This window comes from Myotis daubentonii, chromosome 2 (genome assembly GCF_963259705.1).
Source record: "Myotis daubentonii chromosome 2, mMyoDau2.1, whole genome shotgun sequence".
Taxonomy (NCBI): Eukaryota; Metazoa; Chordata; class Mammalia; order Chiroptera; family Vespertilionidae; genus Myotis; species Myotis daubentonii.
In genome coordinates this window covers 114,122,547-114,139,456 of record NC_081841.1, presented here as the reverse complement: position 1 = coordinate 114,139,456, position 16,910 = coordinate 114,122,547, and the positions used below count along the sequence as shown (strand labels likewise).

General features: G+C 39.9%; 1 protein-coding gene across 1 annotated transcript in view; it reads left to right on the top strand.

Moving 5' to 3' along the window:
• The window catches only part of FREM2 (FRAS1 related extracellular matrix 2), a 334,592-nt gene extending 318,215 nt beyond the window's left edge, over window positions 1–16,377 (top strand). The window contains exons 17-24 of the mRNA XM_059684337.1: window positions 930–1,122; window positions 2,638–2,742; window positions 4,098–4,225; window positions 4,315–4,449; window positions 5,170–5,296; window positions 6,116–6,303; window positions 12,693–12,839; window positions 15,279–16,377. Of these exons, the coding sequence (XP_059540320.1) occupies window positions 930–1,122; window positions 2,638–2,742; window positions 4,098–4,225; window positions 4,315–4,449; window positions 5,170–5,296; window positions 6,116–6,303; window positions 12,693–12,839; window positions 15,279–15,791 (1,536 nt within the window). The 3' untranslated portion in view covers window positions 15,792–16,377. The remainder of the gene's footprint in view (window positions 1–929; window positions 1,123–2,637; window positions 2,743–4,097; window positions 4,226–4,314; window positions 4,450–5,169; window positions 5,297–6,115; window positions 6,304–12,692; window positions 12,840–15,278) is intronic.
• The last annotated feature ends 533 nt before the right edge of the window (window positions 16,378–16,910 follow it).

Sequence of the window (16,910 nt, the reverse complement as noted above, 5' to 3'; positions counted from 1 at the left end):
GTGCTCAGTAAACAAATACTGGTTTATTCTCCCTGACCCCCAATCCACCTGCAAAAATACCTAAAGGGGAAAGTATAAATTTTAAGCAAGATACTTCATTTCAACTAATTATACTTGCTTCCAGATCTTTCCTGCTTTATTTCCTCTTTATCTATATAATAATTAAAAAGTATCTTATAACACTATTATTCATAATAGTCCAAAACTAGAAAATGTCCAAATGCCCATTAACTGATGAATGGATTAATAAAATATGGTATATTCATACAGTAGTATGCTATTCAGTAATAAAAGTATTGAAACATGCTACAACATGGATTCACATTAAAAACAGTATGCTAAGTAAAAGCAGCTATCACAAAAGACCACATATTGTATGATTCCATTTATGTAAAATGTCCAGAATAGGCAAATACATACAGACTAAAAGTAAGCTAGGGGTTACCAGGGACTGCGGAGGAAAGGAGAAATTAAGGGGTTGATTGCTAAATGGGCATGGAATTCCTATTGAAGGTGATGAAAATATTCCAAAATTGATTAATGGGGAAAGTTGCATAACTCCATGAATATATTAAATACCATTGATTTGTTCACGTTAAGTTGGTGAATTATACGGTATATGAACTGTATCTTAAAGCTGCTGTAAAACTAAAAGGACTATATAAGTGTAGTATGCTAAAGATAATGCTATTTATCTTAAGGATTTCTGCTACATATTCTTTGTTGCAAAGGAAGGTAGTATAGTGACAACTATTTAATTGCTTTAAAATTAAGTGTTGTAAATGCTTGTAAATTAAGTGTTATTTCTTTTCCTCAATAATTATTCAAAATCTTCAGTTAGTGAAAGGAGAAAAATGGCTTGTACAAAATTAAGCTTATTTAGTTAACAATGCTGAATTGTGTTGATAAATATAATTTCATCATTTTAGGTCTTAAACCTAGTGCAGTCATATGTGACTCTTCGAGTCCCTCTGTATGTTTCCTACGTGTACCATTCCCCTGTTGGAGTAGGAGGTTGGCAGCATTTTGACTTGAAGTCAGAACTTCGTCTAACTTTCGTGTATGACACTGCCATCTTGTGGAATGATGGAATTGGCAGCCCACCAGAAGCTGAACTCAAAGGTGGGAAAATGTACCGATTTGAATTACTTAAGAGGACTTTTTATAGTAGCTAAAAGTCATAAAAGCCAACTTTTAGTGAATTTATTTTTATAGTCAACATTTTCTGATAATTTTATTTTTATCATGAAAATACTTTATTTTAAATAAATTTTATCAGTGCCTCAAGTTTTGTGTAATATGTGACTGTTAAATGTAATATCTATATTTCATGGACATTTAACTCTCATAGTCCATTTTAGGTGATTAATTATTTATATGTTACACAACACAATCTGTATATGTCCCTAGATTTCAGAAAAATGAATGTATCAAAAAAGAGGTAGTATCAATTGAAAGTAAAGAATTAACTCAAGAGAAGAAAGTTACACATTTTTGTTTCTGAAAATGGGAGTTGCATTTTAAAGTCCTGGGTTCTAATTTTGGCTCTAAAGCTAATTAATGGTGTGATCTTGAACATATTGCTTAACCTGTATGGCACTCAGTTTCTTCTGAAAGGTAGACTAGACTTCCAATATTCTTTTTATTTTAAAACTAGAGGCCCGATGCACGAAATTTGTGCAAGAGTAGGCCTTCACAGCTGTGGCGGCTGCCTCAACCCCTCTCTAGCTGCCGGCGGCTGCCTTGATCCCGAGGCTGCAGCCCCAGCTTCGTCCGGAAGGTCATCCGGAAGGACATCCAGATGGTCATTTGGTTGATTTGCATATTATGCTTTTATTATTATAAATTCTATTATTCTTTGATACTTTAGCAGAATGTTTGGAATAATGTGGTAAGTGCCAATAATTATTGGGCCCATAAGCATCTACAAAATTTTGTCTCAATCTCCATGTCAGAATCATAATTCAAAATCCATAAGCATAAAGCTAATTAATCTATTAGTAGAATTAGTGCTATTTCTCTTTAAGCACATACCACTGTTCTAGTTCCATGTGTGTCTGAGCCTCATGCCTGAATTACTTTTTATGAGCCAAAGGGAAAATACTGTTGATAATACATCTCAAAATCTTCTGTCTTAAATAAATTAAAATTACCTGAAAGCCATGTGTGAGGTAATATGTTCATCCGGAAAAATTATTCTAGATTATTTGACATATTTTAATTCCATGTTTTCTCTTCTGCCTCTCCTGTCACTCAGAGGGTGTTAACCCTTTGGCTAGAATGCTTAAAGATGAGGAAAATCTATCTGGCCAGTGTGATTCGGTTGGTTGAGTGTCATTCCATGCACCAGGAGGTCTTCGGTTCAGTTCCTGGTTGGGTCACATGCCCAAGTGTGGGCTTGATCCTCAATATGGGGTATGCAGGAGGCAACAGATTGATGTCTCTCCCTCATCAGTGTTTCTCTCTCTCTCTCTCTCTCTCTCTCTCTCTCTCTCTCTCTCTTCCTCTCTCTGAAATCAATAAAAACATATTCTTTAAAAAAGATGAAGTGAATCTGAATTCATTTTTGGAAGAAATCGTGTACATTAGCATGCCTGATCATCAATATTGCTACTCTTGTATGTTACCCCATTGTAGGTTCTCTGTATCCAGCTAGCATGCGCATTGGTGAAGAGGGGTGCTTGGTTGTGAACTTCAAGACAGAAGCTAAATTCCATGGCTTGTTCGTGCTGTCACATCCTGGTAAGCCCCATTACTCATTAATAGCCACTCCCAATACCACAAGGGTAGACTTTTCCATATTCACATATATTTCCATGCTTCCTTGTGGGCTTTGAAGTCCTTAATTTCAAATGAATTGCATGGATGCAATTATCTACATGAAGGCTTGATAATTTTTTGGCTACATCTCATTATCTACAAAATCATCATTATCTATGTAGACTTTTAGGGAAAATACAAAATGTTAATCAAAAGAAGACTCTATTGAGTTTATTAAAATAAAATTTTCCTTAAAGAGCATAGCAACAACAATCTCTTTTTCTACTTCAATTCCACTGTACAAAAATAAATGAATTATAACTTATTTGTTCAGAAAGGACTTCTCTGTTCATAACTGTTTTATAGGTATGTAAAAAACCTTTATAATTGAGCCAGAAGTATCACTTCACTGTTGTACTTAAGTTTCAGACATGTTACCTTTAATTATTGGCTATGTAATTTTACTAACTGATGGACTGAGATTTGAATATCAATAAGGTAGCAGTCACTAAAGTCCCATGTCAAAGCTTTTTTTTAATATAAAGGGCATTTCATTAAAAAAATTTTCATTTGACTCTCCATATTACTAAAATGGTTTGCATATTTTCATGGTATGCCAAGTGATGCCAGATTGGTAGTGGAAAATAATTCACTCACTTTCTTCTATGTCCTTGTTTTTCTAGATGGGAGCTCTAAACAAAGGAGAAAATAGGGCTGAAAATTAAGGAATAGAAAAAGTGTTCATTTATTTTTGATATTGAACTACAAGAAGTACAGAACAAAAAAAAATCATTTATCTTATTGTAATTGACAGTTCTGGAAAATAAGGATTTCCTAGCCTTTACAATTCCCATCCACATGTCTACCTTTCTAATAAATTGAATATTTGTTTAGACATGATTGCAGCCAATCTAATTACAATTTGATTCCATATGTAAGTTGGGTTTGCCCAGCTATGTGGATGCTAATAGACTGGGAAGTTCAGCTAATAGTTTTGGTGCACAATAAATGCACTCACATGAGGCTTTGTTGTACTGTTTTGCCTCCCTTAAAACTAGCCTTGAACTATTTGACCATTTCTGCACAAGTATCTTTTGACAGAATTATACAATGGGAAAAGGCACTGAATTAAGAATCAGAAGGTACAAAACCTAGCTGTGTGATCTTGGGAGAGTTACACAGTTTCTCTATCTGCAAAATGAGAATATGAACCCTGCTATTTTGTAGGCTCGTTATAAGAATAAAAGCAAATAATGTATTCTAAAATACTTGAAAACTCTAAACTGTTATGTACCCTTTAAACCACCATGGAATTATTGTAATTGGCACTTTTCTAGGATCCTTCACAAGATCAATGATCATGTCAGCTGATCATCCAGAACTGACTTTTTCCCTGCACCTAATAAGGAGTGAACCAACCTATAACCAGCCAGTCCAGCAATGGAGCTTTGTCTCTGATTTTGCAGTAAGCGACTAAGGCTCTTACTTCATTTTCCTTTTCTGTTACCTCTGATTGCACCTCAGATTTTTAAGTACCTTCTCTTTTCCTCAAAGGTACGTGACTACTCAGGAACCTATACTATAAAACTGCTGCCATGCACCACCCTATTGCATCAGAAGTATCACCTGCCTGTCACCTGCAACCCCAGAGAACCTGTCACCTTTGACCTTGACATCCGATTCCAGCAGGTATGTCTCATAGGATTATTTTCCTGTGACTTGTAGAATCCCACTATGTTATTTGTTTGGTTTACTTTTATCAGTTAAAAAAATTCACACAGTGATTTTAATTCCTATATCCTAGGGGGGAAAAAGGAAGTCAGACATATAGGAAGTAGGAAGAGAATTGCCATTTATCAGTTGTTAGTTCAATATATAAAATCCATAATCTAAGAGTATGCAAGGGTTAATTTTTAATTATCTCTTCTTGGAGTTTGCTGCCTTAGAGATTTGAGAATTTTCCCTTGTTCTTCTGCATTTCTTTATCTTGTTCTTGACCTTTAAGAATAAATATTCTGTAGTTCATGCCACCTCAAAGTACCTAATTGCCATATATTAGAAGAAATGTGAAGGCACTTTTTGTCCAAGAATCAAATCTAAATGTTTGCCTGCCAATGACCATGATGTTTACAAGTCCCTTATATACCCCAATAAACCTATGGAAATGGGCTCAAGCAAAGTTATTTAGTCTCATTCAAAAAATGAATTATCCTCGTTAGTTTAGCCTTCTCAAAAAGGACAAAACCAATATTACAATTCCCTAAATTTATTTGGTTGGACCTGAAAATTACAATGCTATGTTTAGTATTTTACATATCAGTGTACAGTAAATGTGTGTATCTGTGAATAATATGTTTGTGTACCAGAATAATCAACAACATATAATAGGGATTTTACACTTGGTTTTAGGTCAGTGATCCAGTGGCGGCTGAGTTTAGCTTGAACACCCAAATGTACCTACTCTCCAAGAAGAGTCTCTGGTTGTCTGATGGATCCATGGGATTTGGGCATGAGAGTGATGTTGCTTTTGCAGAAGGTATCACTTTACAAATGAGGGGCCTGCTCTGTATGTTATACATTATATCTGTTGTGTTTTGCTTTATTAGAATTGTGTTGAGGAGAAAAATTTTAACCTCTTCTATGGTTTTGAGAATATAATTGGGTCTTTATCACTGTGGTAGGGCTGGGAGAGGGGGGTGTCACTAGAATTGGGTTTATGTTACTGAATGATTTTATTTTTGGAGAATTAATCTGTTTTTTCCTTACCTAAGTGGATTTTTTTTTCTTGAATGTATTTTCAAGTTTTACAAACTCAAATATTGCAACTACATGAAGTTGTAAATGCCTCATGGGCCAGCATTGTGATTTTCTTGCCAAATATCTAGAACATATGATAAGAGTTCAGTAATGACTGTGAAATAGATACTTGAATACCAGGGAATTTCCTTAAACCCTCTTTCACAATCAGATAAAGTTAATTCAGCTTTTTATTGATGTTTTTAGTGCTATTCTATAAAGTACTAGTCTGTATTGTACCAACTAACTTATTTATGTAAACTAGACTTTAACCACATGGAATAATATGGAGGTTAAGTTATAGGCCAAGACTTGAGATTATTCCACTACTGGCTAAATATGTGAAGGCCAATACATATTCAGTCACTTGTGGTCATTCTGCAAAGTGGTCATATATAAGGCATAGGAGTAAAATAGATCCTGAAGCTAAGCTATTGAAAGGTCTTCTGCATTTGATTCCATACTAAGAAGAAAAGGAAATTCTCTCTGGTGTCATTATTGTCACAAATTGTTTGCAGTGTTACATAACAGAAATAACATTTCTGCATCTCTGTTTCAGGTGATATTATTTATGGTCGTGTTATGGTAGATCCTGTCCAGAATCTAGGTGATTCCTTTTACTGCAGTATTGAGAAGGTGTTTCTGTGCACTGGAGCTGATGGCTATGTTCCCAAGTACAGTCCAAAGAATGCAGAATATGGCTGCTTAGCTGATTCTACTTCACTCTTATATAGATTTAAAATTGTGGTAAGTGTGAACTTCAGTCAAGATAAAGTAAATGAATGCTGTACTTACCTCCTCCCATAACCACATCAAAATTAAAACTAAATTATAGAACAACCACCCTTGAGAACCACCTGAAGACTAGCTTAAAAAACTATTATAACTAAGAATATAAAGAAGAAGCCACATTGAGACTCATAGGAAGGATGGAAAAGAAAAATGGACTGATCCCACATCCATGTGTGGCTGTTAAGAATAGGGAAGGATACCTTGGTTGTACAGGTTCCCCCAGAGGAGCAAGGGATGCTATCCCCACACTGGGGTTACCAGCCCAGACCCCCAGTTTTGACAGTCAAAGTCCCCATGACATATGGCTATGAAAATCAGCAGGGTTTCCTTCCAGGTGAGACAGAGGATTGCTGTAGACCCTCTTAAGGTATCCTCTTAAAGGTCCTGAGCACAGACTCACTTGCTGACACTCATGCTACACTCCAGTGAAGAAACAGTAGATCAAAAATCACCAGGGACTCAGGGACATATGGTAATTGTGTAGCTTCACGGCAAGGGCTAGAGAAGCAAATCTGTTCAAGACTGAAATGCTGGCAGGCATCATTGTACCTTTGTTACGCCCTTTATCCACACAGCCATCAGGTTCAGGGTGGCACCAAATCTGAGTCTCTAGTAACCTGCTAACACTTCTTGCCCCACCCTGGTGATTCCTTGAGACCCTACCCAACTGACACACCTGAATTGAACCTTTTTCAGCGGCTATTGGCCCATGCTTCAAATGTTCCTAAAATCTCTCAAAGATCCACAAACTCCCAAAAGCAGAGGCTAGCCTGGGCATGTCCTATACCACTTATTAAATAGCCCCAAGCACAGTACTAGTGGCAGCCAGCCTCAGTTCACAACATAGCCTCTCCCAGGTGCCCCCACACATAGGACTGGCAGCAACAAATTACAGATCATTTTGTAACTCCTACCAGGTGGCCTGCACTGGCCACAGAAAATGGCTGATCTTGGCCTGTACCAGAGCCCCTCCCAAGAGTTCCCAGAACCAACACAGTAGCTAACTTCATGTCGTACCAGAGCACAACCCAATTAACTCCACAAATGACATACAGAAAGGGTGTACTAGACAGTCACCAGAGCCCTGCTAATGCGAATCTCATTCTGTGGGGTAAACCCCTGCACAACAATTCATCCACTGTATTCATGGCTAGTCCTACAGCCAGTCAGCCTGAGGGTCTATCTGACCCACTAATGTGCCAATAGCAATCAAAACTCAATTACAATAGGAGAGCATACACAACTCACAAAAGAGAGACCCTGAAGCACCCAGCTCAGGTGACCAGGCTGATTGTGCCACAGGACACCTACTGCATAAGGACACTCTGCCAAGAATGGGAGACATAGCAGATTTACCTAATACATAGAAACAAACACAGGGAAAGCAGCTGAAAAGAGACAAAGAAACATTTCCCAAATTAAAGAATAGGGCAAAATTTCAGGAAAAAAGAATGGAGACTAGCAAACTACTAAATACAAAATTCAAAACACTAATTATAAGGATGCGCAATGAACTTAGGAAAGAATAATGAACTCAGTGAAAACTTATATAAGATGGAAATCATAAAAAAGAACCAGTCAGAAATAAAGAATATAACTGAAATGAAAAATACAGTAGATAGAATCAACAGCAGATTAGAAGAATCAGAAGATCAAATTAGCAATATGAGAAAAAAAATAGTGGAAAACACTCAATTGGAACAGAAAAAGAAAAAAACGAGGATAGTTTTAGGAGCCTCTGGGACAACATAAAGTGTACTAACATTTGCATCAGAGAAGTACCAGAAGAGCAAGGGATTGAAATAAATCTGAAGAAATAATAATGGAAAGCTTTAACCTAGCAAATTAAATAGGCATACAAGTTCAGAAAGAGCAGAGAGTCCCAAGCAAAATAACCCACATAGGGCACATCATAATTAAAATGCAAAGATTAAAGACTAAAAGAATCTTAAAAGCAGCAAGAGAAAAGTAGCTCCCATAAGGCCATCAGCTGAATTTTCAAAAGAAACTTTACAGGCCAGAATTAGTGGGGTGATCATATTTTAAGGTATAGAAAAGTTGAATCACTATATTGTACACCTGAAACTAACATAATGAATATAATATTGTATACCAACTGTACTTAAATAAAAATATTTTAAATGGCCAGAGGATCTGAATAGATACTTCTGCAAAGAGGACCTACAAATGGCCATTAGATATATGAAAATATGCTCAAAGTCACTAATTATCAGAGAAATTAAAATTAAAACCACAACGAGACACTGCCTCACACTTGTCAGAATGGCTACTATCATCAATAAATCAACTAACAAGTGTTGGCGAGGATGTGGAGAAACAGAAAAACTCATATACACAGAATACAAACTGATAGTTGCCAGATGGAAGGGCAGTTGAGGGGCTGGGTGAAAAAGTGAGGGGATCAAGATGTGCCAATTGGCAGTTACAAAATAGTCAGAGGGATATATATACAGCATAGGGAACATAGTCAATAATATTACAGTATTATTGTCAGGTGGGTACTACACTTATGGGGGAAATCACTTTGTAAGTTATATAAATACTAAAGGCCCAGTGCACAAATTCATCCACAGGTGGGTCCCTTGGTTTGGCTAGCAATCAGGGCCAATCGGGGCCATGGGAGCTTAGCCGGGAAGAGGGGCCGTGGGGGGTTAGCCTGCCCGGGGTGGGGAAGGCCACAGGAGGTTGGCTGGCCAGGGGAAAGGGCCACAGGAGGTTGGCTGTGGGAGCACACTGACCACCAGGGGGAAGCTCCTACATTGAGCATCTGTTCCCTGGTGGTCAGTGCGCATCATAGCAACCAGTCAAATGGTTGTTCTGTCACTTAGGCATTTATATATATAGATCTAACCATTCTGCTGTACACCTGAAACTAATATAACGTTGAATATCAACTATAATTAAAATGACTTTATTTATTTATTTGTTTATTTATTTATTTATTTTTATTGTCTAAAGTTTTACATATGTCTCCTTTCCCCCCAATTGACACATCCCCCCAGATATTCTCACCCGGGCAAGCCCCCACCACACCAGTGCCTGTGTCCATTGCTTATGCTAATATGCATGCATACAAGTACTTTGGATGCTCTCTAACAATTCCCTACCATTTGTCTCTAAATCCATTCTTGTTCTTCAAATTATGTTGATCATTATATCCCACATATGAGTGAGATCATGTGACATTTATCTTTCTCCTACTGGCTTCTTTTGCTTAGCATAATGCTCTCCAGTTCCATCCATGCTGTTGCAAATGATAAAGTTTCTTCTTTTTTATAGCAGCATAGTATTTCATTGTGTAGATGTACCAGTTTTTTAATCCACTCATCTGCTGATGGGCACTTGGGCTATTTCGAAATCTTACCTATTGTAAATTGTGCTGCTATGAACATAGGGGTGCATATATCCTTTCTTATTGGTGTTTCTGGTTTCTTGGTATATACTCCTAGAAGTGGGATCACTGGGTCAAATGGGAGTTCCATTTTTGACTTTTTGAGGAAACTCCATACTGTCTTCCACAGTGGCTGCACCAGTCTGCATTCCCACCAGCAGTGCACAAGGGTTCCTTTTTCTCCACATCCTCTCCAGAGCTTGTCGTTTGTTGATTTGTTGATGATAGCCATTCTGACAGGTGGTACCTCATTGTCATTTTGATTTGCATCTCTCAGATGATTACTAACTTTGAGCATGTTTTCATATGTCTGTGGACCTTCTGTATGTCCTCTTTCAAAGTGTCTATTTAGATCCTTTGCCCATTTTTTTGATTGGATCATTTATCTTCCTTTGGTTAAGTTGTATGAGTGCTCTGAAAATTGTGGAGATTAAACCCTTATCAGAAATATCATTGGTAAATATGTTCTCTCATGCAATGGGTTTTCTTGTTGTTTTGTTGATGGTTTATTTTGCTGGGAAGAAATTTTTTATTTTGATGTAGTCCCATTTGTTTATTTTCTCTTTAGTTTCCATTGCCCTAGGACAGTGATGGTGAACCTTTTGAGCTCAGCGTGTCAGCATTTTGAAAAACCCTAACTTAACTCTGGTGCCATGTCACATATAGAAGTTTTTTGATATTTGCAATCATAGTAAAACAAAGACTTATATTTTTGATATTTATTTTATATATTTAAATGCCATTTAACAAAGAAAAATCAACCAAAAAAATGAGTTCGCGTGTCACCTCTGAGACGCGTGTCATAGGTTCACCATCACTGCCCTAGGAGCTATGTTTGTAAAGATATTGCTACGACATATGTCTGCTATTTTGCTGCCTATGGAGTCTTGTAGGATTTTTATGGTTTCCCATCTTACATTTAAGTCCTTTAGCCATTTGGAGTTTGTTTTTGTATATGGTGTAAGATGGTGATCTAGTTTCTTTCTTTTTTTTTTTTTTTGCATGTATCTGACCGAATTTCCCAGGACCATTTATTGAAGAGACTGTCTTGTCTTGCCTCCTTTGTCAAATATTAATTAAGCATAATGGCTTGGGTCAATTTCTGGGTTCTCTGTTCTGTTCCATTGGTCTACAGAGCAGTTCTTGTGCCAGTACCAGGCAGTTTTGAGAACCATGGCTCCTCTGTGTCATAAGCCACAACCCTGTTTTTAAGCAGGCGGGATCTCTCTGCTCCCTTTGTTTCTCAGCCTGCCTTCAGTTGTATTTACACAAGAGTCAGTTTCTGATACAATCCCTGGGTGGCAGTGTTTCTGTATTGATATCCAGGGCTAAAAGGCCCCTCCACTTAGTGTTTAGATTTTTCTTTCCCTGCTGCACTTAATACTGGGTTGGAGGGACAGACTGCCCCAGGGCTGGTTTCCTGTTTGTCTCTCCCCACTCTGATCCCCAGTTTCCACAAAAACAACTTTCCCCTGCAGTCTCAGTGAGTGTTTTTAATTGGAAGATCCTATGTATTGGATTTAGCAAGCAAAGCAAGGAGTTAAAAAGGAAAAAAGCCAAAGGAAGCACGCAAACTACCTCCCCCCCCCCCCCCCCCCCCCACTGTGCAGCCACTATAGAACTTCAGGCTGCCTTTCTGGGCCCAGCCCAACTGTGGGCTAATATCTAGAGTCCCCCTCTGCCAGAAGCCCTGTGGTCCCCCTTCCACATTCAAGGGCTACACTAACCCCAACAGCTGCAGATTTTGTGGGGCACAGTCTTCTTCTGAGACTCTAGTCCCCACTACGTACATTTCTCCCTCAAGCCTCCATCCCAGATCTCACCTTTCTCTAGGCCAGCGGTTCTCAACCTGTGGGTCGCGACCCCTTTGGGGGTCGAACAACCCTTTCACAGGGGTCGCCTAAGACCATCGGAAAACACATATATAATTACATATTGTTTTTGTGATTAATCACTATGCTTTAATTATGTTCAATTTGTAACAATGAAAATACATCCTGCATATCAGATATTTACATTATGATTCATAACAGTAGCAAAATTACAGTTATGAAGTAGCAACAAAAATAATTGTATGGTTGGGGGTCACCACAATATGAGGAACTGTATTAAAGGGTCGAGGCATTAGGAAGGTTGAGAACCACTGCTCTAGGCCTGTGGTCAGCGAACCGCGGCTCTTTGGCCCCTTGAGTGTGGCTCTTCCACAAAATACCACGTGCGGGCGCACATGTACAGTGCGATTGAAACTTCGTGGCCCATGCGCAGAAGTCGGTATTTTGTGGAAGAGCCACACTCAAGGGGCCAAAGAGTCGAATGTGGCTCACGAGCCGCAGTTTGCTGACCACTGCTCTAGGCAATATCTGACCTTTCTGTCCATGGATTGCCTCACCAGCTGTGTCTAATTCACAATTCTGGGTGGGTGTTGTTTGATTCAGCTGTTCCTTTTATCTGCTCTCTGAGAAGGTGCAGGGCCCATCCACATATTCAGCGCCGCTTTGTCTCACACTGGACAGACTTTTTAAGTACCTGTGGTCGGGGAGGCTGGAGTCCCGATGTTCATTGGTTCGCAGCTGAGGCAGCTGGTCCCTGGGCATTCTGTTGTAGAATCCTGGGAGGTATCTGAGGTCTCCCTGGTTGAATGTAAGGCTGGGCTTCCAATCACAGCTGCTCTCCCCTTCAAGATGGTGCAGTCTCTGTCAAAACTACATTTTTTTCATTAGAGTAACTGCTTTGACCCAAACAATGAACTAGGTACATATTCAAAATTAAGCATTTTTGTCTTATGTTTTAATATAATAACATCTTTTCAAATGAAACTAAATTGTGACATAAAATGGTAATTTGTACTTGTACAAAATTAATAGGAAAACAATCTAAGCTTGCATGATTTGGCATTTTCTACAGCAATCCTTATTTTTCTTATTTCTTAAAGGACAAAGCTCAGCCAGAGACACAAGCCACCAGTTTTGGAAATATTCTGTTTAATGCCAAACTGGCAGCAGATGACCCTGAAGCTACTCTTTTAGTGAATCAGCCTGGATCCGATGGATTTAAAGTGGACTCAACACCACTCTTTCAGGTGGGCCAATACCAAGTTCTCTTACAATAGCTATGTAACCACATGCAAGTTACTTAATATTAAATGCCTCAGATGTCTCATTTGTAAATACAGTAATAATAATATGTCATTTGATTTGTGTGAACATTGAGTAATGCATGTAAACCACAACCAACCATACTGCACACATGGGTGAGCATTTAATTAACACTAGCAATTATTTTTATTAATGTATTATTATTTTTAAGTCAATTTTTACTAAAGATCCTTATTCAGCCCAGAATAAATCTAAGTCTGATGGGTGGGAACTCTGCTCCTTATGCAAAATTTTCTTTCTGTTGACTTTTCATGGCCATTTTTGTGTGAACTACTGGACTCAGACAAACAATGTGCACAGCACATAAATCCCTACTCTCAAAAACTTTATAAACCAAGATAAAGAATTATAACCTAGAGACAGACAGTAAAAACAGACACAGGTGACCATAACTACACTGAGCAGATAAGTAAGACAAATTCAGAAATGTGTTCACATTTTGAATCCTTGGGACTTTTAGGATATTTACTACAAATTGTTCAGACAGAATGGGTCGGAGAAATGTGTTATCCTTATTCAAACTAAAGAGAGAATCTTAAGGAAATACATTTTGTTATTCTGAAGTAGAAGTATATATTTTTGTTTCTGTTATTACTGTTAACTCTGGAAGCATTTGACCTCTTCTAAATCCTAACGTCTTCAAAGGACCATCAGAAAACCCTTCTTATCAAGTTCTGGAAAAGCAGAAAACTTGTCTATAGTCTTATATGTAAACTAGGGGCCCGGTGCATGAAATTCGTGCACTGGGTGTGGGGGGGGGGGTGGGGGGAGTGTCCCTCAGCCCAGCCTGCCCCCTCTCACATACTGGGAGCCCTCAGGCGTTGACCCCCATCACCCTCCAATCACAGGACGGCCCCTTGCCCAGGCCTGATGCCTCTGACAGAGGCGTCAGGCCTGGGCAGGGGACCCTCATTTCCCCCCATCACTGGTTCTGCCCCCAGCCCCTCCGATTGCTGGCTCTGCCCCTTGCCCAGGCCTGATGCCTCAGCCAGAGGCGTACACCCCCATCACCCTCTGATCACCTGATCGGCCCCTTGCCCAGGCCTGACGCCTCCGCCAGAGGTATCAGGCTTGGACAGGGGACCCCCATCTCCCCCCGATCACTGGCTCTGGCCCCTGCCCAGGCCTGAGGCCTCTAGCCCAGGAATCATGCCTGGGCAGGGGACCCCCATCTCCCTCTGATCGCTTGCTCCACCCCCCGCCCAAGCCTGACGCCTCTGACCCAGGCTTCAGGCCTGGGCAAGGGGACCATCATATCCCCCCAATCCCCGGCTCAGCCCCCCGCCCAGGCCTGATGCCTCGGCCAGAGGAGTTGACCCTCATTACCCTCTGATCACCAATCACCGGATCGGCCCCTTGACCAGGCCTGAGGCCTCCGGCAGAGGTGTCAGGCCTGGGCAGGGGACCCCCAGCTCCCCGCGGTTGCAGGCTCCGCCCCTGCCCAGGCCTAACGCCTCTGGCTGAGGCGTCCGGCTCAGGCAGCGGGGACCCGCAGCTGCAGCGGCCCCGCGATCGTGGGCTCCACTTTAGGCCCAGGCAAGGGACTCCTAGCTCCCGGGACTGCCAGCTTCGACCGTGTCCCGCTCCCATCGCTGGCTCCACCCCTACTTCCTGCTATCACTGGCCAGGGCAGCAAAGGCACCTGATTCTCCGATCATGGCTGGGGGGCAGGGCAAAGGCGGCCCCAGGGCCGCCTTTGCCCTGCCCCCCAGCTCTTAGCTCCCCCCTGGGTTTCCGATCACTGTCAGTGTCAGGGGGCTTCTTCCTGCTTTCCCTTTCGCCTTCCTGCATTGTGCCTACGTATGCAAATTAACCGCCATCTTGTTGGCAGTTAACTGCCAATCTTAGTTGGCAGTTAACTGCCAATCTTAGTTGGCAGTTAATTTGCATATAGCCCTGATTAGCCAATGAAAAGGGTATCGTCGTATGCCAATTACCATTTTTCTCTTTTATTAGTGTAGATATGCAGCAGAACATACTAGAAAAGAGGTCCAAAAGGTCTGAGTTCTAGTCCTGCCTCTTCCACTTACTAGTTGAGTAACATTGGGCAAGTTACTGAACTGCTATGTGTTCTGAGTAAGTTAGACTGATATCTAAGGTTCTTTACAGTCCTGACATCCATGACTACAAGTTATAGATTACCAATATTTACCAGCACGTGCTCCCTTAATTGTTGAAAACAATAATTTAGAGTGTCACAGAAAGCCTTGCACATACTACACATGCAGCAATAGTAAGTATATTAATTTTGCACACTAAATTAAATTAGCATTTATTATTACAGCCATAATTTCTCTTGCAAATAGTCATGAATTAAGTTGGCATAGTTACAATTTTCTAACAAACAGTGTTGTGTTTTTTAGGTTGCTCTGGGCCGAGAATGGTACATACACACGATCTACACAGTAAGATCAAAAGACAACTCCAACAGGGGCATTGGCAAAAGAAGTGTGGAGTACCAGTACCACTCTATAGTGAGTCCAGGAAAGCCCCAGCCAACTACCAAGAGCAGGAAGAAGAGGAAGATCAGGAGCACGCCCCCACTGGTATGGGCAATTGGGGCTAAAAACAGCCGGGGAACAAACATCCAGCACATTTCCCTGGACCGAACCAACAAGAAGCAGGATCCCAAAGGAAGAGTTCCTCCTGACAGCATCCTCCCCTGGGAGCACAACAGTCCCATCTCTGAGGTCAGCCTGGTCATGGTCATGGGAGGCATCGCAGTGGGATTACTCACTCTTGGCCTCATTGCTATTGCAGCTGTGATATGCAAGAGCAACAGGAGTGCCAGGAGGAAGGATGCTCCAAAGGGCTCAGGCAGCAGCGAGCCCATGATGCTCCCACATAGCTACCACAGCGATAGCTCTGAGGTTTGATGGCCATGGGTGCAATTCAACATTTTCCTCAAGTGCCTCAGACTTAAAAAACAGAAATCCAAATGCTTCTATAAATGGTAGAGAATTGGGAACTTCTGTGACGAAGCTGCTTAGAGGACCTGACTGTGCTAATAAACTTTGATTTGAATTCTGTCTACTCTGTTATGCATCAAAGGAAAAAGTCAGACCACATTTTTCCTCTTGACTAGAAAGCAGCAACAATGTATTCACATATACCCAGAGCTATAAATGGACAGCAAAGAATGTACTTCTCACTTTAGGCATTTTCGCTACACAATGGAGATGAACTTATTCAAAGGTGCTGATAGACTCTCTGAGCCATTTCAGAGGCATCTACTGTATGAACTTTGAAGGTGCAAGTATCACATTGGTTATATAACATTTTATTACTAGAAATATTATAATTGGTAGTCTGAGAAAATAATGCACATTGTTTATTATGACAAGTTTTCTAGTAAGTGAAGACAACATAGAATTATGACCAAGGGTAACTCAACCCACAAATCACCTTTTATACTACTTGGGAGGAAATAGAAGGAAAAATAAAGGGAAAGTAAATCACTAATTTGGATTTGAATTGTTTCTCATCCTCATCAGACCCTCCTTGTTTAATTTCCTTATTTAATTTTTAATTAAACTGAAGAATATGTTAAGTCTAGAAGGGATTGTTGAAGAGAGACTGCTCTGTTTTGGTAGAAAGTGAGAAATAGTAGAGTTCTTGCATGATCATATACCTAATTGGTGCTCAATATTTGTAGAAAATGAGAGTGTTGGTGACATTTTGACAGCAAAGAAGTGCCATAGAGTTAGATTCACATTTACAAGACAATGTTCTCTAAGAACTGAGCCTAGGTGTTTTCAGTATTGAACCCACAAGTGATAATGAGAAACATCGTTATCTGAAAGAAGAAAGTAGTGTTTTTTAACATCATATGTTTAACCAAAGTGCTTATTATACATACTTTATAGAATAAAAAAAAATATTTTATTAGATAATAGTACATTAGTTTAAACCTCAGAGTAGCATAATCACATGACCATGTCCAGAATTTGAATTGGCCATAGGACATTATATTACTTTCTAAACAGCATCTAAAC